This window comes from Neomonachus schauinslandi, chromosome 8 (assembly GCF_002201575.2).
Source record: "Neomonachus schauinslandi chromosome 8, ASM220157v2, whole genome shotgun sequence".
Lineage (NCBI taxonomy): Eukaryota > Metazoa > Chordata > Mammalia > Carnivora > Phocidae > Neomonachus > Neomonachus schauinslandi.
Window position 1 is genome coordinate 102,873,239 of NC_058410.1, and position 27,466 is coordinate 102,900,704.

Consider the following 27,466-nt stretch of genomic DNA (forward strand, 5'->3'; position numbering starts at 1 on the left):
GCAGGATTTAGGGTCATAACAGAAGGAGGAGGTGAATGGAGCATGGAGCATGGGGGACACCTGCCTAGAACTGGAATGAAAAGAACTGCAAGGAAGATGGCCCTACTCCTTGGATTAGGAAAGAAGGTCAATTTGGAGCTAGTATTTACATGCCTGCCCCTTTCATTAGTTCTTAAGGGGCAAGCATCTACCTTTTGAAATCATTCCATCCCATTCTTATCTGCATTTCTTCACCTCACGCAGTATTTGTTGAAAACAACCCATGAACAAATGAAAGAACAAAGATAACACATAACAAACAAATTTAAAAAAATACTTATATATAGCTATTTTCACTAAATTTGTTTCTTGAGTAATTATAGCTAGTAATGCCCTGTTATATCCACTATGTTAATATGTGCAGCTTAATGAGGAAAATCCATGTGGGTAAAATTATCATCAGTGGGAATTGTTTTTGCTCTCAAATTCTGAGATACAAGAGATTTTTCCATTTAGGGATTTAAGGCAAAATTGATTTCCCTAGAGGACTGCTTTGTGGAATCACTACCATTAGAGTGTGACCTTCTGTCGGCATGAGAGGAGAATGGCTGCAAGAATCAGAAGCATCCACCAGTCAAAGAACCACAGTCCCAACATTCACCCACCCACTTGAATGGACCCCAAAACTGCCATCCTGGCCCTACATTAAGAAATAATAATGACAGGGGCGCCTGGGTGGCTCAGTTGGTTAAGCAACTGCCTTCGGCTCAGGTCATGATCCTGGAGTCCCTGGATCGAGTCCCGCATCAGGCTCCCTGCTCGGCAGGGAGTCTGCTTTGCCCTCTGACCCTACCCCCTCTCATGTGTTCTCTCTCATTCTCTCTCTCTCAAATAAATTTTAAAAAATAATAAAAATAATAATGACGATGTAATGAAATTAAGTAACATCCTAATAAATAAAATGATGAAACATTTTTCTTAGTATCACAGACTTAATACTTTGGGGCATGACAATTAGGTTTTAAAATATAATAAAAAGAAAATTCCAGGGAGGCTCATCCTAGTAATATTCCTTAAATAGTATCCTATAATCTAATTTCCATTTGGCCATTGGAATTTCCCAGCAAATCCTGGCTGAAGGGAAAAGAGGGAAAGTGTACAAAATATAAAAATATGATATAAAGAGAAAAGTGTAGTCACAATCAAACATCAACAGCAGTGAAGAGGCAAACATGTGAATAATTGTGTCCATAAGTGATGCTGTGTCCATCTTCATACCTCTTGATGGATTTCCAGCACAGCAGAAGACTTCCCGACTGTGGTTACAGTGTGCAGCCTAAACACAGGAGAAGGAAAACATAACTTAACATATATACACACACATACACATATTGTGTATGTATATCATAGCAGGCATGTCTACCAAGAAGATTATACGCACAAGACTTGAATTAGAAGGGAAGGAAAATAACTCACTTTAAAACATTCAAAGTCAAGAAATCCCTTGAGTGGAGCTTTCCAAAAACAAGCCACTTGTTCATGGCACATTTCCTATGCCCCAGTGAGTTTCCCAGCCTCAGAACAAAATTCATTGCCTCCCTATCGACCTACCAGTCAGTTGGCCCTGTGACTTACCTACAAAGAGTGTTCTTTGGAAAGAAGTAAAGTAGTCAGGAGAGTTTTATTAGAATGTCAATGCCAGGATTTAGGACTTTGTTTTCTGTTCTGTATCTTTACTAAAATACTAGGAGTGTAAAATGCCTCGATCCTTCACTATGTACCCCCAGTATCATTTGATCATTTATATTGCATCTAAGATTGGCCTAGCACCAGAAGTCTGGTTCCCCTGTCACTCAGTGGTCTCTGTCTAGGTCGGGGGGAGAGGCCTCTGACTACATGAGCTGCACTCCTAATGTTTTTCTTTCCCAGGCTCTGGTTCACCGGCTTTCAACAACGGCTGGGTATAAGAACCATCTGGGAGAATGAACCAATGAAACAAACTAATGAAGCTTGGGCCCAATCCAGACCAACTGAAGCCAAATCTCTGCAAGTGGGGTCTAAGCAGGGGTTTTTCAAAGTTCCCTACTTGACTCTAATCCACAGCCAGAGTGGAGAAGCACTGGTTATGAAATACGGGAGACTACATCTGGATACCCAGATGTGATGAATAATAGCATTTCAAGATGGGCTCTTGGCCATATTTTTTGCTGTAGTTCATCAGCTTTTACCAAAATCTCAGGGGACTCAATTTGGGGGGGGGGGGTGGAAATGAGTTAACTTTTAATGAACTGTAAAAATTACTCAAAATTTATTTCTACAATCTCATATTCAACACATTAGCTTTTTTATTTGAATTCAGAATATTTCCCAAGAGGGTCTCCCATTATAAGCAAATTCATTTCAGAGCTCAGAAGAGGAAAAAACAAGGATATCAATTAATCTAGTTTAATTTGATTGAATTGTTCTAGTAGTGCATTAACCACTCTGGACTAGCTTTAGACCACTTCAACTCATTCTATCAGCCTCAATATTACCCATTTTCTTAGCTCCTTAATTACAACAAAGATGAAAAACAGAAAAAGTGTTTTTTGCTTCTTTGGAAAGTTCTCTGAAACAGAGCCTTCCAAAAATCAGCAACTGATCACACCTCTTTAGTGTTCCAAACTTGAAAACCCAAGGACTCCTTCCTGCTTTAGCACTACTGCCTGCCTGCTTTTTCCACTGAAAGCTTTGAGACTCTGGAGTAAGGAAACAGCATTTGTCTTCCTCCAGCAAAGCAATTGTTGTATTTCATAGAAATGGCTAATGGGAGCAGGTGAACTGAACGGATTCTTGCCTGGCTGGCTTCTCCAAAGGTCTGTGGCCCCAAGTCACTGCCTTCCTCATAAATTTCTCTCTTTTCATTATTGAGCATTGAATATTTATGTGCTGCTCACACTTAAAAGCAAATGTACAGAACACAGAATCAGTCCAAGGCAAAATTACAAGGTAGGTGAAATTTGCCTTCAGCCATTCCTGTCAAATTCCCATCATCTCTTTCAGAGGAAGAAATGCCCATTATTTTTTCCCACAACTGCTCTATTAAAAATACTCTCTCTAACCTGCATTCATAATAAAGTATTAATAGTTGATAAGGGCAAAGTGTTATTACTGCCAAAGTAGATGCATTTTAGCATTTGAATTTATTCAATTCAACAGAAAAGGCATTAACCACCAGCAATGTGAAAGAAAAAACCCACTAACACTTGTTACCTAGCCCTCTCCAAACACGCATTTGGTGTAATTCTTACAGTTTCAAAAGATGGGTGTTGCAATCAGCTCAGCCCAATTCTAGGCTCATTTTCCCGAAGATATGGAAAAATCAACCAAACACTCGTCTTTTATCTCCAAATTGTGTATTTCTTCCCCTGTACCACAACAACAATAACAATACTACTTTTTCTTAGTGCCTTTTTATTTATTTATTTTTTTTCATTTGATCCTGTACCCTACATGGTGAGGAACCTAAAGGTCAAAAGATATGTCACTTGCTCAAGCGTAGTAAAAGAACAAGATAAAGACCCACATCTTCTCCTAGCTAGTTCTACCTTTTTTTCTCCTCTGTTTCCTACTTAATCAGGAAAAATAGTACCAAAAAATAACTAGACATCCAGTGAGTAAGAAGTAATAGAAATCAGAGAACCTGGACCTTCTCAACATCCCTCACTTCAGACCATGCTCTCAGGTGCCTGATCCACATTCCACTGCTAAGACTGGCCCTGAATGGACACAAAGCCCACACATCGTCCTCAACTCTTTACTCACCCTGAGCCTTTAGGAAAAATGGTGCTGGATCCCCAGACTCACTTGTTCATTTTATAGTAGAAATAGTGTAGACTGTTTGGAAACCCAATAGACCTGAATTTAAATCTCTGCTCTGCTACTTCCTGGTTGTGTAAGCACAGGCAGCTCACTTAACCTTAACCTCACTTGCACCTCCATTTCCTTATCTGACAAAGAGAAGGTACAATAGGGGCTCTTGTGAAAATAACATAAAGAACCTGTCAGAGAGTAAAAATGTCACCTCCCTTCTCTCCTTGCCTGCGCAAATCCTATACTCATAGCTAATGGTAGAAACATCCCAAACAGGAGAATCTTTTCTGTTGGGAGAACCTAATTTTGGATCAATGCCATGTGGAACCATACTCTTGGAGTAAAATGGATTTGGTCCCAGATAAGGAAGAGTGAGAAATAGTGGCTGCTCAAATGGACATAGCTTCCTATCTTAGTTGCTCTACAATCAGAAATGGGATTACTTTTCTCATTATCTACCCATGACATCCAACCCAACATATCTGATGACTTGATTTCAGGAATTTTGATGAACAGAAAATCCTCTTTAGACTACTCCTAAGTGATGAGCTCTAACCCTAAGAAGACAGCATAACAGAGTGGCTTGGACCCCATGGGATTTTGAAACAGTAGCATTCATTTCTGGCTTCTGAAATTTTACCTGAAGTCTTCCAAAGATTTCTTCTTAGTTGCTTTCAAACGACCAGTTTGGCAACAGGCAAATTTATAATCAATGACCTGGTAAATGATGGGGTTGTACACTGCTGCTGATTTTGCAAGTAGGGTTGGCACCACAGAGAGTTGTATGGGGATGGAGTCTGGCCTTCCAAAAGCTGACCACACAGAGACCACCGCGTAAGGAATCCAGGCAATCAGGAAGCCAGCACAGATCAGCATTGCTACCTGATGAGGGAAAGCAATAGAACAGAGTCAAGACACCTGGTGGAAATTATGGGGGGGGAGGAGAAGCAGTAGCTCATTTACACCCATGAAAGTCTATTATTTGTCCCTTTACCTTGCCTGTAGGAGACATTTCCTATGTGGACTTCAGAGATGTTCAGCCAGAAGAAGTTATTACAATGACTTATCCCATTTACCACATCCTATCCATTCTTCACTCCAGAATTTGAATGTACCAAAAGACCCAAAGTTTAACCCTATAAAAGCTGTCAGATTTTACGTTGGGTAGGAAATGATGCTAAGAAGACATCCATGCTCCTGAAATTTCCAGACTTCTCAACCCACATTGATGGAAAATATGTTCCATCATATTTGGAACTAGATGGAAAACACTTTCACCTTGAAGAAATTTTAAATCACTCGTATTTGCCTCAGGAAACAGAAACTCTGCCCTTTTTGGAAATTTTAATATGAATCTTCCTCAGAGATTTCTGTTAAGTGTTACTTCTTTTGGCTCGTTTTCTCAAGTGTGAGGCTTGGATAGTGGAAATTCACTAGAAATAAAATAAAATAGAATCACCAAGTTTTAACTAAAGTGACACAGAGGCATAAAGCAAGACTTTTCCAGAAAGCACTTTTCTCTCTCACAAAATTATAATTACCTTAGGAGCGTCTTAACTTTCAGATCAAAGAATAATTAGAAAGAGGGTTTTAAACACCCTCACTGGTTTCTTACCATCTGCAACCCAGTCCCTGTACTAACATAGCCCTAATTAATGCCCTGTGACTACATACCTGACCCTATAGATTATCTCACTTGAATTCAACAACCGCTTTTTACCAAGTGCTCGGTGCCGGACACAATGCCAAGTGCTGTTGGGGACACCAGTCCACCTTAGGGCCTGGTTGTAGCCCTCTGGAATACAAACTACAGTACAAGGAAGAATAGGATTTAAGTACCAGCAGAGGAGGACCAAATTACATGGTACGGGGCAAATTCAGAACAGTTTCATGAGGGACATGGCATATAACCTGCATGTTGGCAAGTTGAAATAAAGGAATGGTAGTAAGATCAGCGTGAGCAAAGGCGCAGGTATGTGTGAGATTTGCATAGAAACTAGCAAGTACTTGCTTCAGCAACACATACACTAAAATTGGAATCATACAGCGAAGATTAGCAGGGCCCCTGCGCAAGGATGACATGCAAATGTGTAAAGCGCTCCATATTTTGGGGAAAAAAAAGAAAAGAAACTAGCAAGCAATTTACTTTCGCATATAGATGAGGCTAGAAAGAAAGATAATATCCATGTATTCAGGGTTTTGTATAACTTATGACCGGGCTGCCCTTAATTCCATATGCTTTGAGGCCCTAGTAGGTTTCTGAGCAGGAGACTTAATGAGAACCGTGTTTAGGAAGATTTACCTGTAAAATGAAATGGCACAGGAAGAAATTGGAGGTAGAAAAATCATTGTTTATTCATTCAATCAACAAGCATTACTGAGCATCTCCTATATGTTTTGTGTCGAGGATAAAGCCATGAACAAAGCAGACACAATCCCTGGCCACATAGAATTTCCACTTTTAACAGGTTTGTTTAGGCAACAGTCTAAACAAGAAATGAAAGGGCTGTTCCTTTGAGTACTGACACTGGCAACTGAAGCCCAAGCCTTGGTGTTTATTTTAAACATGAGCTATTTCAGGTCCTAGTTAAGAGAAAGTGTACTAACTTCGAAGTATCTTTATACTATTACCTACTGTTTTTCTGTAAAATAAATAATGAAACAATATTCAAATTAGCACTCCAGGTAGTGGACATCTGCTTTTGCAAATCTACCATATGTCTTTCATTTCCTCATAAACTTTAGCATCGCCAGCATCCCTTCTACCCCTAGGCTGTTGTATGGAACTGGCATCACATGACCCAAGCCTGACCAGAGGACGGCATGCTCCTAGCTACAAGAGCAAGAACAGGGATGGGCACATGACTAGAAAGAGCATCGTCAGACCCATCTTTATGATTTTATAAGGGATTTGTAGGAAAAAGGAAGCTTCCTTTTATCTCTGAGTTCCCCAAAACCCAGGAAAGATGAAGAGATGGAGCTATCTGAGGCAGGCACCACATCCTCTTTCCCCATCCTCTTATTTAAGAAGGAAAAGAACAGTGTTCCCAACATGAGAGTCATGACATGCTAGCGCAGAGAATCAAGGATGAGGAATGAGACATAAAATGTTTTATTAGTAACAGAGAACAATATTTATGCATGCTTTTTTGTTTTAGAAAGCCAAGTGGCTAAGTTCTTTTATAACAAAGTCATTTCTATGCATGTGCATTTCAATATGCTCCCATGAGAACAGAGCTATTGTATGCAAGGAATGGTCTATAGCCCTATTTGACCTGCAGAACAGCCTGTCAGTAGGGTGTTTATCCTGAGAACCCCACATTTGTGAGCTGTGTCAACTAAGAAGCCTGGAAAATCCACCATGTGTCTCAGGTTATAAAATTCCACCTAAGAAACTCAGGGCTCATCTCTAAATATTAACTGCAGCTGAGACACACCTCAGTTATATCCATTTCACTCCATTTTACAAATAGAGTCTAAATCTCAAAGAGATGAATGAAGTGAGCCCACACCTCCTTCGAGTCCTGATGCCCTGTGTCAGGGTCCTGCAGCCTTACTTTAAGGTCCTGAGCCAAAATTCTTACCTGTGCTTAACGGTTATCAACCAGACCCAGATCACACATGCACTCCTCCCTCTCGCTTGCTTGCTTGCTTGCTTTTTTCCCACCTCTCTGCAAAGGGTTGCCCAGGAGAAATTGTATTTCATTTGGTCTATGTAACTTTTGTTTGTAAATGGAATGGATGCCTCAAGGCTCAAAGTGAAGGTCTTTTTTCTAAATCCCCAAATAAACAATAACATAAATAAAACTTGCTTTAGCAGATGTCTGGGAATGGTGACTCATCTGATGATTTCACAGTATCTCAAAAGCTGTTTTCTGTGTTGCTGTCAAAGTCATTGACAAAAAATAGATTAACACTTAGTCCATAATATTTTCTACATTTTACATATTTTCTACTTTTATGAGAGTGTGCAATGGGGAGAGAAAGGACTTCAAACATTTGCATTATGTTATCCTTTTTAAAAGGACATCAGAGAATTAACCATGCTGTGGTTTTTAAACACAGAGCGAAAGAATCATTGTGGTTTTTCTGATTAGGATAAAACTAAGTGCCTTAAATTGAATGACTAGAAATCAAGTTTAGAGCAGAAAGAGGGATAAAAGCCTAGATCTGAAAGCACTGCAGAATATTACTTTGTATTTGAAGTGAATACAAAGTCAACATGAGACCCATTTATTTTTTACGATCTTCTCCTGTTAAAATATACTCCACAAAACATTAAAACATTAAATATTAAAGGCATTTTAAGATAAACTCCATAAAAGTTACAAAACTTGCATGTTACCCTCATTTCCCAGTGTTTTCTACTCAAAGTGGAACATGTTTAATCTTTCATCAGTCTCTTTCCTCATTTCTGAGTGTGTCCTCATTTTCATTTTCCAAAATTTCTATTCCAAATATCCTTAAGCCAGATCTAGCACAGACAGGTACCTGTCAGCTTTTTTCTAAGTTGTTTATTTTTTAAACAATAAACAGTGACATGTGTCACTGCCTTTTGGTTTACTGGAAAAGCAGTAAAACTTCAATTCTTAAATTAGGCAATTTTTGTGGGAGGAAATTCACAGATTATGTGCTTGGCTTCTACAAAGGAATCACACATCTGCAACCCAGTTCACTTTAAATATATCTTGCTGCAGAGGACTAAAGGATATCTGTACGTTCCAGCTACAGTTCAAGTTGGCATTAAGTGTCACATGGGCAATATTGTCCATAATTGATCAACTGATCAATTAAAGCAGTAATAGAACAATGGGATTGAACGTAAATTCTCCAAATTAGATAAGCCTCTGTCTTTCAATTCATCTGAACCATTCCAGCAGATACGATTTCCAAGAAGCAAAGTCCTGCGCTCTCTCCGTGCTGAGGCAGCATGCAATAGTGTAAACATCATGGATAGAGATACTCGGGTTTGGATTCCAACTGTGGTTCAACTCCAATGACCAGTGTGAGTGAGACAGAACCCCTGATTCTCTAAGAGTTGGCATTTCAGTTCCTTGCACCAGGCTCCTTTGCTTGGATATGAGTAGGGCTTCAGCCAACGTTTGAAGCTGTGTGCTATCTTGAATAATGAAATGGATGAGAAGAGGACATGGAATTGATGTAGAGAGCCAGAAAGATGGAATAAATTCCCTACCAATAACAAGATTGACCACATCACAGAACCAGCTAGACTACTGAAATCAAGGATATTGCAGTGGCTGGGGTGAGATAAGGTCACAAGAAGCAAGATCACTACATGTGTGCATTGAGTAAATGGCAGGGGAGTATACAATTGACCAGAACATACAGATAATAAGATTTGGTTTTCCTATCTTGAGTCTAGCTGGCAAGCACATGGATTTGCTCCCAACTAATCAAAAAAAAAAAAGAGAGAGAGAGAGAGAGAGAGAGATGAAAAGATGGTAATGCGAGAGTAAAGGCCAGTTATGAGGCCACCTCCCACCATATGCAGTCAGCCTGCCATTGAATGACACTACCAATGGCAAAGAGGAAAGGGGGCAACTTAGCAATCGTGACCTACCTTCATTGGCCCTCAGTTCCTGATATGTATAAAAATAAGGGTGATATTTAGCTTTCACACCATCTTTGAAGAAATAAAGTCATTCGACAACTCTAAGCATGTCTAATTTGTGTTTCTTCCTTCCATTTTATCAATAGAATGACAACTAAGGCCAACTGTCCCAGACCCTTCATCATGCACTTAGAAAGAAAAGAATTCTGAGAGCTTTGTTGTGTCTACCATTATGTGAGCCCTGGGGGTGATCCAAGTAGAAAATATTAATTTGTACTTAAAAAAAAAAAAAAGACCTAGAAAAAGGAGGGGTCTGCACTTCCCCGCTGCAATTTTCTCAAATCTTAAAATACCACTCTTCTATAAACAAGCAAAAGCTGTGATTGAAAGGAGAGGATGAAAATTAAGTCATGTCACTCTGTACATCTGTGTTGCAGGGTTTGGGTCTAAAACTGAACACAGCATTCCCCAGTGAGGCAGCGGCTGGCTTTAAGAACAGGAAATACAAATCTCTAAGTATCTGGCTCAACAAAACAAGGGAGACTTCACTGTTCATTATAGACGAACCAAGCCCTTAAGGTATGGAAAGTGCTACTCAGTGGGGAAATGTACTCAGGTGGAGAGACCAGGTGGTTTTAGCAGTAAGAGCTATTGCTGTCAATCCAACCAATCTAGCCATTTTTATACAACTGAGAGTTTTAGAAGGTAACTTAGACAGCATTTAGTTCCCCTGCCCCACCTCCTTTCACAAACGAGAAAACCAAGGCCCAGCAAGGAGAAGTGGTTTGTCCAAGGTGAATCTGTCACGATTCTGAGTCCAAGAAATGGACTTCGGCCAAGCGGGATAAGAAAAGGAATGGGTTGGTTAGGACAGAGCATCACTGGGAACGCCAAGCCGACAGAAATGACACCCAAACCGATGGCCTGAACCAGCTCTAATGCAGAAAGCACTGCTGCAGCCATGCCCGGGGGAGACATCTCCCTGCCTCTCTGCTGGTATCACTGGCCCCTGAGACAGACTGGCTGGAGCCTAGGGTCATAGCCGTACTCCACCTGCAGGGGAACCTTGGAAAGTCAACGACTGGTCCTTCCACATCTTTTTTTTTTTTTTTTTTAATGTTATGTTAACCTTCCGTATCTTTTAAATTAGGAGTCAGCCTTTGCTTAGACATGTGGCTCCTCCCCTCCATGACCCAAGACTCAAAATGTTGGAAATTCCTCAACACAGAAATTCTAAACACAGACAGGGGTTCAGCCACTGGCAACAGAAATAAATAACAAATGTCAGCTACGTGAGACTCCCAGTGGGCTCGTGGCAAAACTGGGATTGATCCCAACTTGAAATTCTTTCCTTCAACAAATACATATTTTATATGTATTTATTTATATGCATGTATTTATATTTAACTTGTATTAATATAATTAATTGTATATTATATTATTTATATCACATTATATTATAATGTCTAATGTATCATGTTTGAGACATTGTGCTATGTCCTAGGGACACAAAATGAACGAAATGATATGGTTGTCACTCCACAGGCCTTACTGACTAATGCTAAAGCCAGACATTGGGCAAATAATCACAAAAATAAGTATGTAATTATAAATTAATTATAAATTATGACCTGTTCTAAGAAGAAAATGTAAAGACAGCATTGCCCCATGGTAATAGGAAGATCTGAATTCAATTTGGGGAATGCTTTTCTGGGAAGTGACATTTAAGCTAAGAACACTTATGAGGAACCAGAGGAAATGAATTAATTAGTTTAAAAAATAAAAAAGCAACGCAGTTCAGCTTTCCCACAAACTGCCCTTAGAGTCCTCCCAGGGGGTTGCCTGAATATGAACCTTCAATGATAAATAAACTGGATGAGCAATCAAAGAGAGGAATCATGTGAGGAAAGCAGAGATTTACATTTATAATTTTTAAAAAGACTTCACGATCAATGTGAAATAACAAAGCAAAACAAAATGCCTGTCAGTTATAAAAGGGACAGAGGAACTCAAGCCAGGGATCAAGGGACCACTTAACACTCATCAAGGTAATTAGATTAACTTAATTTATTCAATTATGTATTCATTATAGCAATCTTGATTAAGCATCTAGTAGGCACCAGACAGCGAGGCTCAGTAGCAAACGGGATGTGTAACACTTGAGTTCACCTACCTACTACTTGCAAAGAAGGACAAGCATGTGGCTCAATAAAGTGAATGTGTCAAGTGCTCTGATGGCCTATTGCAGAGGGACTTAAACTAGCCAGGGGTGATCAAGAAGCCTTTCTGGTGGAAATAAAGGAAATTAAGAGAAATCCAGATGCCCAGAGGATCTAGACACTACTTATAGACCTGGAACTCATAGATAATCTATCTGTGCTAAATGAATAAGTATTAAGTACTAGTCCATACAGCATAATAATATTTGGGAAAATTAGTCTATGCCTCTGGTATTTTCTTCCCGGGACTCCACCGCCCCCCTCATTAAAGCAGAAGCAAGAGTGTTCACTGCATTGTGTGAAGAGTTTTTCAAGCCAAAATACCCGAAGAAGTAAACCATTCATTTCTCAGCTTGTGAGTTTTAAAATAGAAATTTACATCTTACAGGAGAGAAAATACTTGAGAGACAGGGGTTTTGAGTATACAAAAAATGACATTGAGTACCCACAGCCAGAAACTTGAAGGACCAGAGGCATTAATCTTACTAAATGGGGACAATTTTAGAGGGATGCACATGATTACAGGTTTCCCACCCAAGAGTGGGTAAGGGTCTACAGCTCAAAGGTGAGGGAGGACCTCAGAGGAGCCAGTAACTGACCTTGAGAAACTGTCCTGATGCTACTCCACAGAGCTGAGCACAAGGGGCCAAGGATGGTGTTGGGGAGCAAGAGACCCTTAATGCATCTGGGGATCTCAGGGCCAAAAACTTGTGCCTTGCTTCCCAGGGTCCCAGCCAAGCTCCCAACATGCACATGATGAATTGCAGTCAAAGGACAGGGAAGTAGCTGGAATTGCTGATGAACTTGAAGAGGGCTTCCAGTTGGAACAAAAAGGATGTAAAGTGACCCATGACAACTGATGATTGAGACCAGAAAGAAACTTAAATATCTCAGGAATACCAGGGGCAATAAATGACAATTAGACCAGGAGCCCCCACCCCCTGACACCATGGAATTATAAAAGCCTCCCTAGAATTTATAGATAGCCCTGGGAAGACAAGGAAGACCCCCCAGTTCAACTGAATTTATCTTGATTGTTTAATATTAAGTTTGTTTCACAAAGTCATATACAGGCAAATGAAAATGAGATGATACTGAGTCATAGAAATATAAAGAGAGTTTTTGTTTGCTTGTTTGTTTTTATTTCTTGGTCTTTTTTTGCATACCTCTGTTGGCAATCTGTGAAGTTTCAGCCTGGTACAAAAGTCTAGCAAAACCATCATTCTTAAAAAATTAATTCAAGAGAAACTACAAAGCAGAGAGAGATTTGTAGGTGGGATGTCAATTTTCAGGTGGATAAGACCAGACTAGCAAAATGCAGGCCCAGATAATAACCCAGCTGGAAATCATTACAGTACCCAGAAAAGTAAATTATTTTAATCCCAGAATCCAAGAAGGTGGCCTTTAAGTAGTAAGCTTTTATACAAGGCTATTCTAAAAGATCAGAAGCACCAAGTGAATAAGCAAACTGCCAATCCTGAGAGGTAGTTGAATGGAGAAAAAGCTTCCTAAGACTATGAAAAGGTCCAGTGTGAGGTTGTTTTTACTTACTTTTACTCAGTAGAAAAAAAAAAATCAAGATCAAAATTAAATGGTAATTGAAAACATTTTAAATTTAGCAGAGAAGACGCCAAAATAGAAAGTTGTGTTTATCAATGTGCGCTGAATTTTGATTTATGTTTTTTGCATAAGTGTTAATAATTAGAAGCATTTTATATTCAGGTTGTTTTATATAAGTTTTATATATACAAAAGAGGTACAGATATATTGTATAATATATAACATATATTATGCCATATAGACATTATATATAATATAATGTCATTTAGTATATGTCAGAAGAAGATATGTTTAAAATAAAATCATACATATAGATGCCTACACTTTTCATTTAACATCTCTTCGGGCTGGGTGAGCCTGGTTATTTGATCTATACAGTCCAGTCCAGGCCAAGGAGACTGATAACCACAAACCAAATTAAATGGTGCGTGCCAAGTTTCACCTCGCATGCATTCAGAATCACTCACTAAACAAATTGCCCACCGTCCAGAATACACAAAGAACCAGATGCTAGGGTATTTATAAAAGCTAGCTGTGGGTTGAGTTAGGCAATTCAACTAAAAGGAGAGCATATGATTAATAACACACTCAGAGAAACTGGAGAAGGACCTCACAGGAATGAGGATCTGGACTCGCTAATCAAGACCATCAAAATGTCTTGAGGCCAACTCCATTGGAGGGTGGCAAGAAGAGAGAGGAGGTCATATGACATCTCAGCAGCTTTCTGGTATGTCAAACTGCAGGACTACAAGGTAAACTCGAATTGACCTACCAGTGTGATGGACATCACATCATTTCCTTGAACATACTCCCATAAAGTATTGAGAAGGAAAATTTTCATTATTGTTGCATTCACCTGTTCTTAGAACAGTACTTGGTTCTGAGTAGGGTTTGGATTAAACGTAATCCAAATTTAACTTGGATTCATTTATTCGGATTAATACTTTTTTTAAAAGTCACAGATAAGAGCTAAAAGGAGAGCTGGAAATGAACTTAAATCATGACCTTGGATTTTATGGAAATATTTTTTTCTATTTTACAGCCAGTGATAAGATAAAAAGCATATCATGATTCCTGATCTTGTATTTTTGTCCAGGTAGAACTGCTCTATTATTAGATTATGAGTATAGATTTAGAGTAATGAAAACTTCCTTGGAGCTTTCTTTTACTCAGCATATGGAGTTTAGGAAGTAAAGGTCAACTGGAACCATTAAGAATCTCTAGCTCCCACTGTACGACCAAGAGATCCTGTACCATCTCAAAACATCTGTAAGTGAAAAGAGGAATATCACCAGAACAAAGGCCCTGACTTACTACAAGAGAGCACAGGCCTGAAGGGAAATGTTACTATAGGTCCTGAGACAAGTGGTCTCCAAATTAGGCTGTGAGGACACGTGAAGTTGGGATGCCAATAGTATGATTGATTGATACCAGAAGGAATGGTTAGAACCTCAATCTACATTTATTTTTTTATCTTTAAAAGTAAAATAGAAATTGGGGCATACTAACGTTAATATGCAGTTTGATGGTATTAGCTGCATGTCATTTGTATTGAGTATGTGCTGGAAAAATATTTCGTTCAATATAAAGGCAAGACAGGACAAAAGTGGGAAGACCACTGCCTTATACTTTCCCAGAATTCCTAAAAGTTACAAAAGAATGAAGGAACCACTGTTCTAACACCTTCTATGCACCAAATGACAGAATAACATGTGTTATCTCATCAAATCTCCACCACAATCCGAGGAGCTGTTACTATTCCTGTTGCACAAGTGAGAAAATAGAGATTCAAAGAAGTTCAGGATCTAGCTCTGGATCACAAACTTGGCAAGTATTGGTAATGGAATGAGAACCCTAGTCTATTCTCAAATCGTGTGTTCCTTTCCTCACATTACAGTATCTAAGGAGCTATCAGCTCTGAAACTAGCATTTACCAAGGGACATGACCCTGCAGAAACTGCTCTTGTATTAAGATAAATTTCCCATAGGATAGTAGATGCGGTAAGCTCTTACTCTGTAAATAATATGAGGTGGCAGAACGTCCCTAATCATGCCCACCAAAGTCAATACAAAACAGTATAAATACTGTGAGGTATTTTATGATGCATAAAAGTTATTATTATTATGACTTAAATAATTTTTGAGAACCAAGAATATCTTATTCAGTAGAGAGAATAAGCTCCAAATAGAGCCACCATACAGATTTAGTAAATACTAGAAGTGTGTGTGTGTGTGTGTGTGTGTGTGTGTGTGTGTAAATGAGAGAGACAAAGACAGAAACAGGGAAAAGAAATACTACAAAGGTTTAGATAAATAATAGCACATTTCAGAAGTACCTAAAGAATAGAGATTCTAAAATTCTCCCAGCCCCCAACATTCCCTATCCTCTTTGCCCTGTGACATTTTAATTGATTAGAAAACCCCTCTGTAAATTATTACTGTAGTTACCTTGGTCAGTTTCATCTCCAGCACATGGCTGCTATGTATCCGACTGTCAAAATGAGCTACTTCTTTAGAGGAGGACTTAACCTTGGCAATGATCTTCACATAGGAGAACACGATCACAGCCGTTGGGAGGAAGAGGCAGAAGAAGAGGATGTTCAGGATGAAAATCTGGCCACCCACGGAGGCCTCGGCCAGCCACCAGTCCAGCGTGCACGAGGTCCCGAAGGGCTCAGGAGCGTAGTCCCCCAGACCGACCAAGGGCATGGTGGTCCAGAAGGAAGCATAGGCCCAGATGACTGCCAGGCAGATGTAGGCGTGCTTTCTTTTCAGCCAAACCCCTGGAGGTAGAAGAAAAGCATTACCGGGATGTAATCTGCCCTACACCCGAATACCTCCCCTCGATATGTCAAATTCCACATCCAAAGAGTTATTCCATTGGATTCTGGGAGAAGTGGTCAGATAACTGAATTCTGAGGGAGAGTGCAGTGAAGGGAGAAAAGTTCCAGAGCGTGGGCCTTTTTCCAAGCGAATAAAATCAGAAGTGCTTTCACAGGGAAGGTTTCCATAGGCACGCAGGAGCCTCAGGAGGGGTAAGTGATAAAAGCTGAGGAAAGGGGACAGTAGAAAGATGAGAGGATGCCAAAGACAATGAAGGAAGGATCTTAAGAAAGCACCCAGAATGACCTTTGAGATCCTATCCAATATGGGGCCAACTGGTAGAACAGAAGGACCAAGCCCGCAAAAGCATGTATTAATGGTTCATCCAAGGTAGACTCCTTTGGGGAAAGTGAGAACTGATAACACATTGCTTGTGCCTTTCAATACCCTTCTCCGTAAAAGCTTTCACGTCTCTTATCTCATTCATCTTCCTAAGCACTTGTCAGTGGGGGTCGGTGGGCCACAACCATGACTGCGTGCTGAGACGGTAAAGTAGCTGACCCTGCTTCATGGGAGCAGGTTTTGAATCTTCAAACGTGACAAACACAGCAGTCATGCTCACACAGCCATAGCAAGAAGGGTAGAGAATCTAGGTAGGTTGCATCATGTTCTGCAAAAGTAATTCTGTGAAAATACTTTCAGGAAAACAAAAAATGAGCTCTAGGTTTTTCAGAACTAGTTTCCATTGACCAAAAGAGATCTCCAAGAAGAACTGGTGTAGTCATCTAAGAAAAGCCATAGAGCACTAGTGATCCCTTTCCACAGTTCACCATAACCACCAAACACAGGGCAGCCTGAGCTGGTGCTGCAGCCTCCTCGTGAAATTACCTCCACACCCCATTTATCACCTCAAAGACAAAGGGCCAGAGAAGTAAATCCTTACTGCCTTGGTTTTGGAGTAGCAGAGAAGTATCAGAACACAGTCAACAAAAGCCAAATGATCTCTTCATCACAGACTCAAGGCCTGCTTCTGCTCACAGCCGTATGCAGTTTGGGAAGTCAGTAGGGCCTAATTCTTCTCGTTCTAGTGTTTGACCCTCTTCGTGTGCCCTTTCTAGATGCCCATGTTCTTAGCAGTAAAATGGAGGAAATAAGAATACATTGCTTACAGGTTTTGATAAGGGTTCGATGAAATAATGCAAGGCCTGGTTTGCAAACTACAAAGGACTGCTACATTAACACAGATTTTTACTCCTGTGTTTGTCTCAGCACTAACAAGAAATACAGATTGTATCTATACTCTGTTGTCTCTGTTTTTTCCTCAAATACATGGCATTTTGTATCATAAAATCCAAATTTCTCAAGCCCAACCAGAGTGAGGTAACAATCATGTAGCCACAATATATGTCAGCTCCTGATTATCCATTATAATGGATAAAACATTGGCACGGATAATCACATATATTTAGGGGAATGTGCATATGCATACGTATAAGCATTTATGGTTAGGGTTACTTGGCGAGGTGTTGTATACTTACATTCGAGTATGGTGAAAGGCTGTCAAGTACAGGAGGGAGTAGATTAGTAGATTGGTTCTGTGTTGCTCCAGAAGTCAGAACTAGGACCAATGGGTGGAGGTTACTGGGAGGCAGTTTTGTCTCAATATAAGGAATAACATTGTAACAATGAGAGCAGACCAATCAGAGAATGGGCTGCCTTGTGCAGTAGTAAGCTCCCCGTCACTGGTCCCTGGAATTATTCAAGAAGAGGCCAAGTGGCTGTCTGTCAGGGATGCCTTAAAACAGTTTATCACATTAATGGGAGAAAGGTCTCCATGTTCCCAAGCGGTCTTCTAATTCCAACATTTTAAGACACTGTGTAGAGGGGCTTAATCATGAGTCACATCAAATGGTGAAACCATTCTATTGAGGTTCAATCTTAAAAGAAGCTGGAAAAATATATACAGTTCCCATATGGAGTGATGCCCTGCAATGATGCTGGGGGTGGGCGGTATCATCTCTTTAAAGGACACCAAGCCTAAATTCAAGGAAATATTTAAAAAGCAGAGAAATCAAGGTGTTCCTCATATATCCCCAGGAAGTTGAAATTCTGCCTTCTCATCTATAAAATCTGTAAGTATACTTACAATCTACTTGATACAACCAAAAATAAGTTTCTAGAAAGTATAGGACTCTGAAGTCATCCAGAATATACATAATTGAATATTTTTTATGTTATTGGAAATTCTGATTTAAGTTATTTCTATTGGAAGGGTTAAGCTGTTTAGAAAAAGAGATGCAAATTTAAAAAAAAAATGATTGCTAGTTTGTGAAGATGATGGTCCATGACCTTAACCTCCCCTGCATGGTTTCCTTGGAGTCTGGGACTATAAACTTTTAAAATATAAAGGAAAAGGGGCGCCTGGGTGGCTCAGTCAATCAGTTAAACTTCGGCCTTCGGCTCAGGTCATGATCCCAGGGTCCTGGGTTCGAGCCCCGAGTTGGGCTTCCTGCTCAATGGAGGGTCTGCTTCTCTCTCTCCCTCTGCCCCTCCCCCTGCTCGTACTCTGTCTCTCGCTTTCTCTCTCTCAAATACATAAATGGAATCTTAAAAAAAAAAAAAGTGCTTTAAAATGTAAAGGAAAATTCTACCACATTGAAAGTATCAAGTCAGCTTGATCCTTCCCACCTCAGGTTCCAGACCATCCTCCGTCTCCATGGTCACAACTGTTCTGATTGACAGATTAACAAACAGAGCAGCTTTTTCCAGAGGAAGCCAATACTACTCCCTGGTTGCACCTGGTTCTCAGTATTAAACGGAAGGGCCCAAATTCTTCTCTTTGGGATTCAATAAGTTCCCAGAACCCCAAGGAGCAAAAGTAATAAAAATTTATTCTTAACATGTTGAATGGTCTCATTATTAAAAAAAAAAAATCTTGAGCCTCTGAAAACTTTTTCATAGCTGGTTCTACCCTCATCAATGCTTCTAGTCACTCATCTTTCTACCTACAATACCGCAAAAAGAGTGTTGAGTGATATTTCTGCGTGTGTCCTTTCTTGCCAGCTGCACGGCTTTCTAACTTGGATCTGAACTTTTTGGAATTCCTCATCTCTGAAATCACAGGGACCCTGAGGCCTAAAGGAGGATCAGAAACATCCTTCTTATAATTACATTTACCACGTGGGGAACCAGCTAAAACATCTCGGACCTAACATCCTTTCAATGCATTTTATTTCTTTGTTTGCATGGCAAAACACGGTAGAAGCTTACACAGATTATACAAGGAAATGATGTTTGCCAAAAGCACTGTAGCCAAACACCAGACATTCCTATAAAAGTAGTATTAAAAGAAATCTACATTGACACAGTTTCAAATCTTTAAACTTATGTTAGAACAAAATGGGCTCTAAACAGAGATACTCTTAGTCTCTTAGGTTATTAGTAATCTTTGTTCATTACCTATCGGTACAATATTTACAGTCTGACAATCCACTAGTTTTGACTATCAGGGAATGAGAAGCCTTCATACTTACCATACGATAAATAGCAGATTTTCAGATATCGATCCAGGCTGACAGCAGTCATGGTGATGAGACTTCCACAGCCAAAGAAAAATCCAGCCCATCCATACCAGCGGCAGCCAATCCAGCCAAACACCCAGCGGTGACAGAAGCAAGAGATGATCGTGAACGGTTTGCCTACAACTAGAGCGCCAAGCAATTTGTCAAGGGAAATTCCCTCCAGTTAAAGTTACCCACCTGCCTCAACTCACCCTTGAGTTATATTCTATTCAGACAAGAGATAGCTATTTTAGTTACTGTTAGGTTCAATCTGTTTGCAACCAGACCCAGATTTCTGGGATTTAAACCATTCCTCAAAACAATAAAATAAGACAAAATCAGACAGGGAGACAAACCATAGAGACTCTTAACCATAGGAAACGAACTGAGGGTTGCTGGAGGGAAGGGTGGCAGGGGGGATGCGGTAACGGGGTGATGGACATTAAGGAAGGCATGTGATATGATAAGCACTGAGTGTTATAAAAGACTGATGAATCAATCACTGGCCTCTACCTCTGAAACCAATAATACATTATGTTAATTAATTGAATTTAAATTTAAAAATATTAAATTACAAAAAAATAAAAATAAGTAATAAATAATAAAAAATAAACTATTCCTCAGCCTCTATTAGTGTTTTTGTGTTTTTTACTTTCTAGAAAGCATTGTTCTACTTTAATTTACACCCTGCACCCTTCGTAATCAGCTATTGTATTCAATCTTCACCTTCCCGGACGGAACAGGCTGAAGAAGCTCTCCACGACCTCTATGTGATCTATCATCATCTATCTATCTATCTATCTATCTATCTATCTATCTATCTATCTATCTATCATAAGGCTCCCTAAACTTATCGCATTAGGAAAACCGAGTAACTGATACTCACAGGTGCCAGCCCTGACCCCAGGTGTGTCCCTTCTTCAGTAAACAGAGGTACACCCAAGTTCCTGTTAGTGTAGTCAGTTAACACATATTTCTTAAATGCCATCTGTAAGTCAGACACACATCTCCTCTAGTTTGTCTAGTTGTCCAGGTAGCTAATTTCACATTCCATCTTGCTGGACTGTGCACCCCCCTATTAGGGCTTCCTAATCCCAGTGGTGTAGCTCGGCTGTCAGTGAGGAAACTGAGTGTAAAAGAACTGTTTCTTATTCAGCAACTAATTACTCAGTGCCTCTTAAGTAACAATTACAGAGCAAGGTGATAGGGGACAAAGTGCAGGTCAAGACTGACAAATGTATTTAATAGTAGAGAGAGCAGATAAGAGAAATACATAATTTGTAATATAAGATATGATACGATGGAATGATAGTCATTAGTGCTGAGAAGAAAAATGAAGCAGAAGGAGATAGATAGAAATTGTTGTTTTATATAAGGGGATCAGGAAAGAGCTCTCTGAGAATGTGACATTTAGGGAGATGTCTAAATCACTGGTAGAGATCACAGGTAAATGTATAGAGGGGAAATATTCTAAGCAGAGGAGACACGAACTCAAAGCTTGAGCTAAGTGTCAGCTGGGTGGGTGCTAAAAGCATCAAGAGACAAGTGAAAGTGACTCGGATGGAGTGAAATTAGTGTCTGTTGTGGCTGGGACTATTTTCAGCTTCCTTCTGGAGTGGAGCCTTTGGTAAACCTTTGGAACATCATCTAGAATGCGTCTCTCTTCTTCACTTCATAGAATAGTTCTGAACCCGGCTGCACACTAAATCACTGGAGGAGTTGTTTTGTCCTGCTTTGTTTTGCTTGGTTTTGTTTTACTTTAAATATCAATTTCCAGGACTCTAACCTCCAGAAAGTCTGATTTAATTTATGTGGAGCAAGCTCAGGCATCAATATATTTCCATATACTTTTTTTTAGCTCCCCAGGTGATTCTAATACATATATACAATTGAGAGCCACCGGTATAACCACAAATATTAGTTATATAGATGAAATACACCTGGTCTCTACTATGCACTTTGAGGTGCTTATAATGGGATATAGTTGACCAAGGAAAAAAATAAAACAGACAAAAATGTTTAAGGTTTATTGGAGTGGAAAATGTATTAGAGATACTCAAAGTTGAAAAATGATCTGGGTTCATCTGAAAAGCTATCACATGGAAGAAAATGCTTTCTTGCTGAATTACTCTGAAGACACAGGCAGAGTAATGAGGTGGCTTGTGCAATTCTAGAGCAGATTTGCTTGGTGGAAAGCATTTTCAGTGTATTAGACCACTTAAGGACATTTTTATTCAAGCTTAGCCTAATTCAGCCTTAAACATGAACCTGGTATTATTCGCTGGTGAAGGATGTGGATGAAATGGTAGGTTTCATTCGAGCATTTTACGTTCAGTACCAGGGAGAGAGCCGTCTGGGCTCAGGAGAGGTGACCGGGAAAGCTATCATTCATGTTGCGACACCGCCATCGTGTGGCTATTACTAAAATTGCAGCCATTGTGCAGCCTTGCAAGTTGCCCGGGGTTCCTTTCAGCTGTTGTCATCCCAGGAGGCCTGACACAATATGCTTCTCTTAATGTGCGTGTGCATGTCCGATAAGAGCTCATGATATTTAAGCCTGTCCATACTGAGTAAAGCCTTCCCAAGTAACGAACACCACACAGACTCTCAAGGGCAACACATCTGCTAGTGATAAACAGTGACTCAATAGGTAGAGGCTTATTTATTGACCTTGTTTTGGGAGATTGGCAGCAGCAGAAAAATCCACTTATGAAGGGAGAAACAAATATCAGAAAACATTTTAAAAAGGACGTTTAGATGGGGAACTGCTAAAAGGTTTCCAGTGGAAAGAGGAGTTGCTGTGTGCTGTCCACACTCAATTTCCCCAATTCTAGTAACTTAAGACCATACTCCAAACAGCAGAATTTGGGATCCAAAGGCACATTTGAGCGTATCTAGGCAACCCTGGGACTTTATAGATGAAAGCAAAGGGAGGCTACTTATCCAAAATCATTTATATTTGTAAAATTAATTACAGTTAAAGAGAAATTTTATTCCAGTTCCTCCTTGGTTGGGTTATCAGAGAAGCCAAAGAAGCAAGAAATAATCCAGTGGTTTCCAATTTTGACCTCATATTAACTTACCTGATAATACCAACTTTAAATATCCTGATGCCCAGGTAACATTCTCAACCAATTCAATAGAAATTTCTGGGTATAAAACCCAGCTGTGAAGTTTTTTGCTTTTCTGTTGTTGTTTTGCTTTGTGTTTTTTAAGTTTCCCAAGTGGCTTTTTTGTGCATCCAGTTCTGAGAACAACTGACCTGGAGGCTTCCTATGCCTGCAATCAGTCCCGAAGCCACACTTCAATGTACCAGCATGTCAGCTCTCCCGTCTTCCTATACTCACCTCTCACACTGTCTTCGCCCATCATTTAAGCTTCAAGACCTAGCCCCTTGGTGTTTATTTTAACAGAGTCCCGTGTGGATGGCAGGGGTGTAAAGGAGCTCAACACAGTGACCTGTAAGTTTCTGTCTTCTCAATCATTTAGCCAGTACACTTTGAGGTGTAGCATTACAAGGTATCATGCATCATTCCAAATTGTCTCCTTAGCATCTAACATGCTCAGCACACAGAAAGGACTCAACAAATGTTAAATGGATGAGCTCTTTAGCCTGACGACACTCCGTTGACTTACCACAACCTCTGTAAAGATGATTGGTGAAAGGAGGAGCGAAAGGAGGTGGGGGATGGGTGATCTCTGAGCCAGTGAGGACTTTAGAATGGGGCACAGCTCAAACCCCCAAAGAAGAAACGGTTGTGTTACCTGAAATGCCCAGATCACAGATTGCTAAATTGATAGTCATTATTTCCGCAGGTCTCAGCTTCTTCTTTCGTCTAGAAGACATATAAAGGACATACCCGTTTCCAAATGTGGACAGAATCCCTACAAGGAAAAATATAAATTCCCATTGTCAGCACTAGGATTTGGAGTTCACTCAGATATGAAACACTTCTCAATTTCAAAAATGGACACCATAGATTTAGAGGGTAGTGAGAGGACTCTAAATAAAAATCTAAATTAAGAAGATGAAGTAAAAAGCATGAGTTGCAAGTGACAGGTGAGGGATGGGTTGCCTCCAAAGGGATAGGAGTCAGGGATTGTAAGACTGAACTTACCCAGAAAAAGGAACTGCTAACTTCCCAGTGAAGTTCAGGAGAGGGTGGGAATCCCCATGGTCAGTTCTTGTACTGGCCCCCAGGATGGAGTATTTCCTCTGCCATTTTTACCGAGTATTGGCTCTATAGAACTCCCTCCCTCTAAGAAGTAGGGTTAACCCCTTGGCTCTTGGTAAATTCTGATGCTGAAGTGACCCCAACCAGACAAGGTGCTTTCACTATCACTGTGGACTGCTGAGGGAGCACCAGCATTCAGGAGAGGCAGAGGCCAGAGTGGGCTGGCATAACCCCCTGCAAGGAAAGGGTCATCTCCTGGAGACACATCCCAGGACTTTTTGCCTCCTGAGGACACATGGACGCTGGGTGTCTGCAGCTGCTTCTGGACTAGGTATTAAGGGGAAGTAGGTGACAGTGGATAATATGAGCTCTCCCCTCCCACCAAAGGGAGAGAATGTGACCCTCAACCCACCAACCTGCAAAAAATGGTATAAATGTGTTCCCACTTTTTTATATCCTTTTATTAATGACTAGTTGGCTTTGGCATTACAATGATACTGTTCAAAAGTTCTTACAAACCCAGTTTAAATCCAAAAAGACCCAATCCCTACTGACTTTATTTAAGAAAAGAATACACCTACTTCCATAGCTTAACATGTAGAGTAGATTTCTTCAGGAATTCTTGCTTCATAGTGTAGCTGTGTATAAATGAGAATCTGGTACAGCTGCCTTTAGTAGTAAGGAATAAGGAGAGTATTAACAGGAGAAACCCAGATTTTTCTATTTTAATTTCTACTTCTCCACCACAATTCATTTTGGGGGCAAGGAAAGAAATGTGTGTTTCAGCTGATGGTATGAAACCACCAGGGACGAACTGCATTGTGCTCTTAGGAAATTATGAATCCCTGGAATCCTAGCTGCCTAATGGTCTGTTAAAACCTCTTTAGCTTTCTTAAGACAGAAGAGGAAAAAATAGACGAGATTACGGAGTTCTAGAGCAAACCAACTAAAATGAAACCTACATCTCATTAAAGGAAACCAGCTAGCAAGGCACACTGGGAAATTAATATGCAAACATGGCTTGAAGAATTTTAAACAAATGCTTTCTACTTTGTATCCAAGAAGATTAAAAACAATAAGCATACATATGCAGTTGATACACAAAGCTCCTTTAAACACCCTTTGTCTTCCTACTTCTCTTTTAAGAATATTGGTTTTCTTATTTTCCCTTTCTTAAATTATCTTTACTAGTGTTTCATAAGGCTTTACCCAGTGCCCAAAGCAGTATCAAAAAATAGTCAACTCTCTATGAGCTGCATGTAGATGATTCCTATAGGCAATCTTATCCGTAGGGGATTATCAAGAGAATGCAAACATTTTTGATGATAGTTAAGGAAAACAAGATTAAGAAGCTAAAGGCTAAAGGCAGGGGTGGGGATGGGGAGGGACATTTTTTGATTATCAAAATCCTGAATCTTTCTAGGAATACAAAATGATGAAATCTTATATATAGACTGTTAATAAACCAAGTATCTATAATAAAAGAGTTGAAGGGTGGAAATGGGTCTCTAATTTATTTCTCCTCTATTCCAAACTCAGATTTATCTTTTCATCTTCCAGTTTTCCCTAAGACTTCCAGGATTAACAAAACTCACTGAGAATGTCATTTCACTCTGGTCCCTTAAAAAGATATCTGGGCATATCCCCATACCTATCCTAGGAGGGGTAAAAACCAGACATAGCACCAAGTCCAAGACTGGGTCTAGATGAGTCCAAATCCCTCCAAATGACCCTGGCCTCATCCTGAATGACTGTTCTGGAACATGTCTTTGGCTCCACCCCCAGCTCCCTGAGTCACCTGATGTTCCCTTTGTTTGGGGACTCCTTTTGGACCTATTTTTCTAGCTTCACCTCAGCATGCCCATTTGAATCTGACTGTGAATTTTCCTTCCATCCCCCCATACAACAAGGGAGAAATTTTCCTGATTCCCCCACCCACCCAGCCTCATTGCCTTTCTTCCTGAGATTTTCCATACCAGGGTGGGGAATGGACTGTGATCCCTCTCCCTCTTTTGTTTATCTGGAGTGCTATTTTTTAATTCAATTCTTGCAATTGGTTGAGACAAATTCAATTTTTAAGATGTCAATTTTTCCGCCTTTTCTGATAATTGAAAGTACTTATGTTAAATGAAAATGCCTTGTGGGTTTTACTACCAGATAGTCCCTGTGCAGAAAGAGACTTTGCCCATTTTGTTCACTGTTGTATTCCCAGAAACTTAAACAGTGGCATAGAATGAGCACTCAATATATACTTGTGTTTGAAAGGACATGAGGGTCCATTTATAAGAAATAGAATTTAAATCAGTGTGATAATTGCTAATCATAAAGCCAAGGACCCAGGGAATCCCTTTACAGTGGAATTTCTGATTCAATCTCACCGATTCCTTTTGCCTCAAGCACTGACCATAGAGGTGTCGCCAGACTTTTCTAATGATTTTTGCTAATTTCAGGGGGGTTAAATGAAATTCTTAGCCCGTAATAAATAGATGAGAGAGAGGGAAGGAAGGAGAGAGAAAAGGAGAAAGAAAGAGAGGGAGAGAGGGAGAGAGGGAGAGAGAGAAAGCTTGACCCAAATCTGAAAAGATTAAAGGCAGACACACCTAAAGACGTAACCCACCTGTGTACTGGTGACCCAAATTTAAAACAACAGTCTTAAATTTAAGAAGTTTTGTGGTCGAATTCTAATCACCTAGACTAATGCTGTCCAACAGAAATACAATGTAAACCAGAAATGTGAGCCATATGTATTTCAATTTTGTTCTGGTAGCCACATTAAACAAAGTATCTAACCTAATATAGGCAAAATGGTATGGGTTTGACGTGTAGTCAAATTGTTTTAATTAGCCATGAACTGTTTCACATTATTTTCGCTAGTGCTAAGTCTTCAGGGTCTCGCGTATATTCACACTACAGCACATCTTTTGGACAAGTCACTGTTCAGGTGCTCAGCAGCCACACGTGGCCACGGCATTGGATAGCATAGTCTGGAAGCAGGTGCACCATGTTTTGGATGATGCACAAACTTTTTGACCCTGGGCTGACTCCCATTTTATTACCAATACATTTTTTCAACTTTCACCAAACTCACTTAGTGATGCCATCATAGAGCAACTCTACTTTAGGTGCAGCAAACTTAGTGTGTCCATTGTGACCACAGACCGGGGACTGTTTCCTCAGTTGTGACAAGAGGAGGCTGAACTAGGTGAGTTCTAAGGTCCATTCTGAGCCTATCATCTGATGATTGTACCAAAAGCATTTTTTTTAAGTAAAAGCACTCTATTTAAATAAGATATCATTATCATTAATTTTGTTATTCAGAAGACAAACCTAGTCCTAAAGCAACCAAAATAGTCTCAAGATAAATGATTTCGTTGTAAAACTTCTTTAATTATTGAGGGAATAATAAAGATAACCGAGTCATTTCTATGAAACATTCACTGAACCCCGCAATGTGTCCCCCATCTTCTACCTTCCTCCCACTCTCCACCTCCGGTCAAAATATCTGTGTAAGTTTGTGAATCCTTGGGCAAGATCAATATATTAGCCTGTGCATTTTCTAGATGCAGTCTTTGCACAGAAAAATTAAGGAAGCTTACCAATTATTGTTAAGTAAAAGCCAGCCACTAGATCCGCTTCCCAGGAAAGTTTGGAAGCAAAGGGGTCCCCTTGTCGAAGGTAGTGTGGCAGGTGCTCATCCTGGGGCGGGGCTGTGTGGTTTAGCGCCAT

The 27,466-nt window shown here is 40.0% G+C and overlaps 1 protein-coding gene and 1 non-coding gene across 2 annotated transcripts; one reads left to right on the plus strand and one right to left on the minus strand.

Annotated features, from left to right (window-relative positions):
* Positions 1-1,034: 1,034 nt before the first annotated feature.
* OPN5 (opsin 5) lies at positions 1,035-27,466 on the minus strand. The gene is made up of 6 exons (XM_021692088.1): positions 27,337-27,466; positions 23,331-23,450; positions 19,539-19,709; positions 15,631-15,965; positions 4,472-4,713; positions 1,035-1,315 (listed from the first exon to the last, which is right to left on the minus strand). Exons 1-6 carry the CDS (start codon positions 27,464-27,466, stop codon positions 1,252-1,254), a joined length of 1,062 nt encoding a protein of 353 aa, XP_021547763.1. The 3' UTR covers positions 1,035-1,251.
* On the plus strand, positions 5,835-5,941 carry LOC123325580. Its single transcript, XR_006540518.1, has one exon. It is a non-coding gene; the product is annotated as a U6 spliceosomal RNA (small nuclear RNA).

What these genes read in the sequence shown, in the direction of transcription:
- OPN5 (XM_021692088.1), bottom strand. Translation starts at nt 27,466, where the DNA reads ATGGCGCTAAACCACACAGCCCCGCCCCAGGATGAGCACCTGCCACAC. An exon ending in AATCTGCTATTTATCGTATG is followed by an intron (nt 15,966 to 19,538) that starts GTAAGTATGAAG and finishes TTCTACCTCCAG; the next exon opens with GGGTTTGGCTGAAAAGAAAG. An exon ending in TGGAGATGAAACTGACCAAG is followed by an intron (nt 4,714 to 15,630) that starts GTAACTACAGTA and finishes TTCCCTCATCAG; the next exon opens with GTAGCAATGCTGATCTGTGC.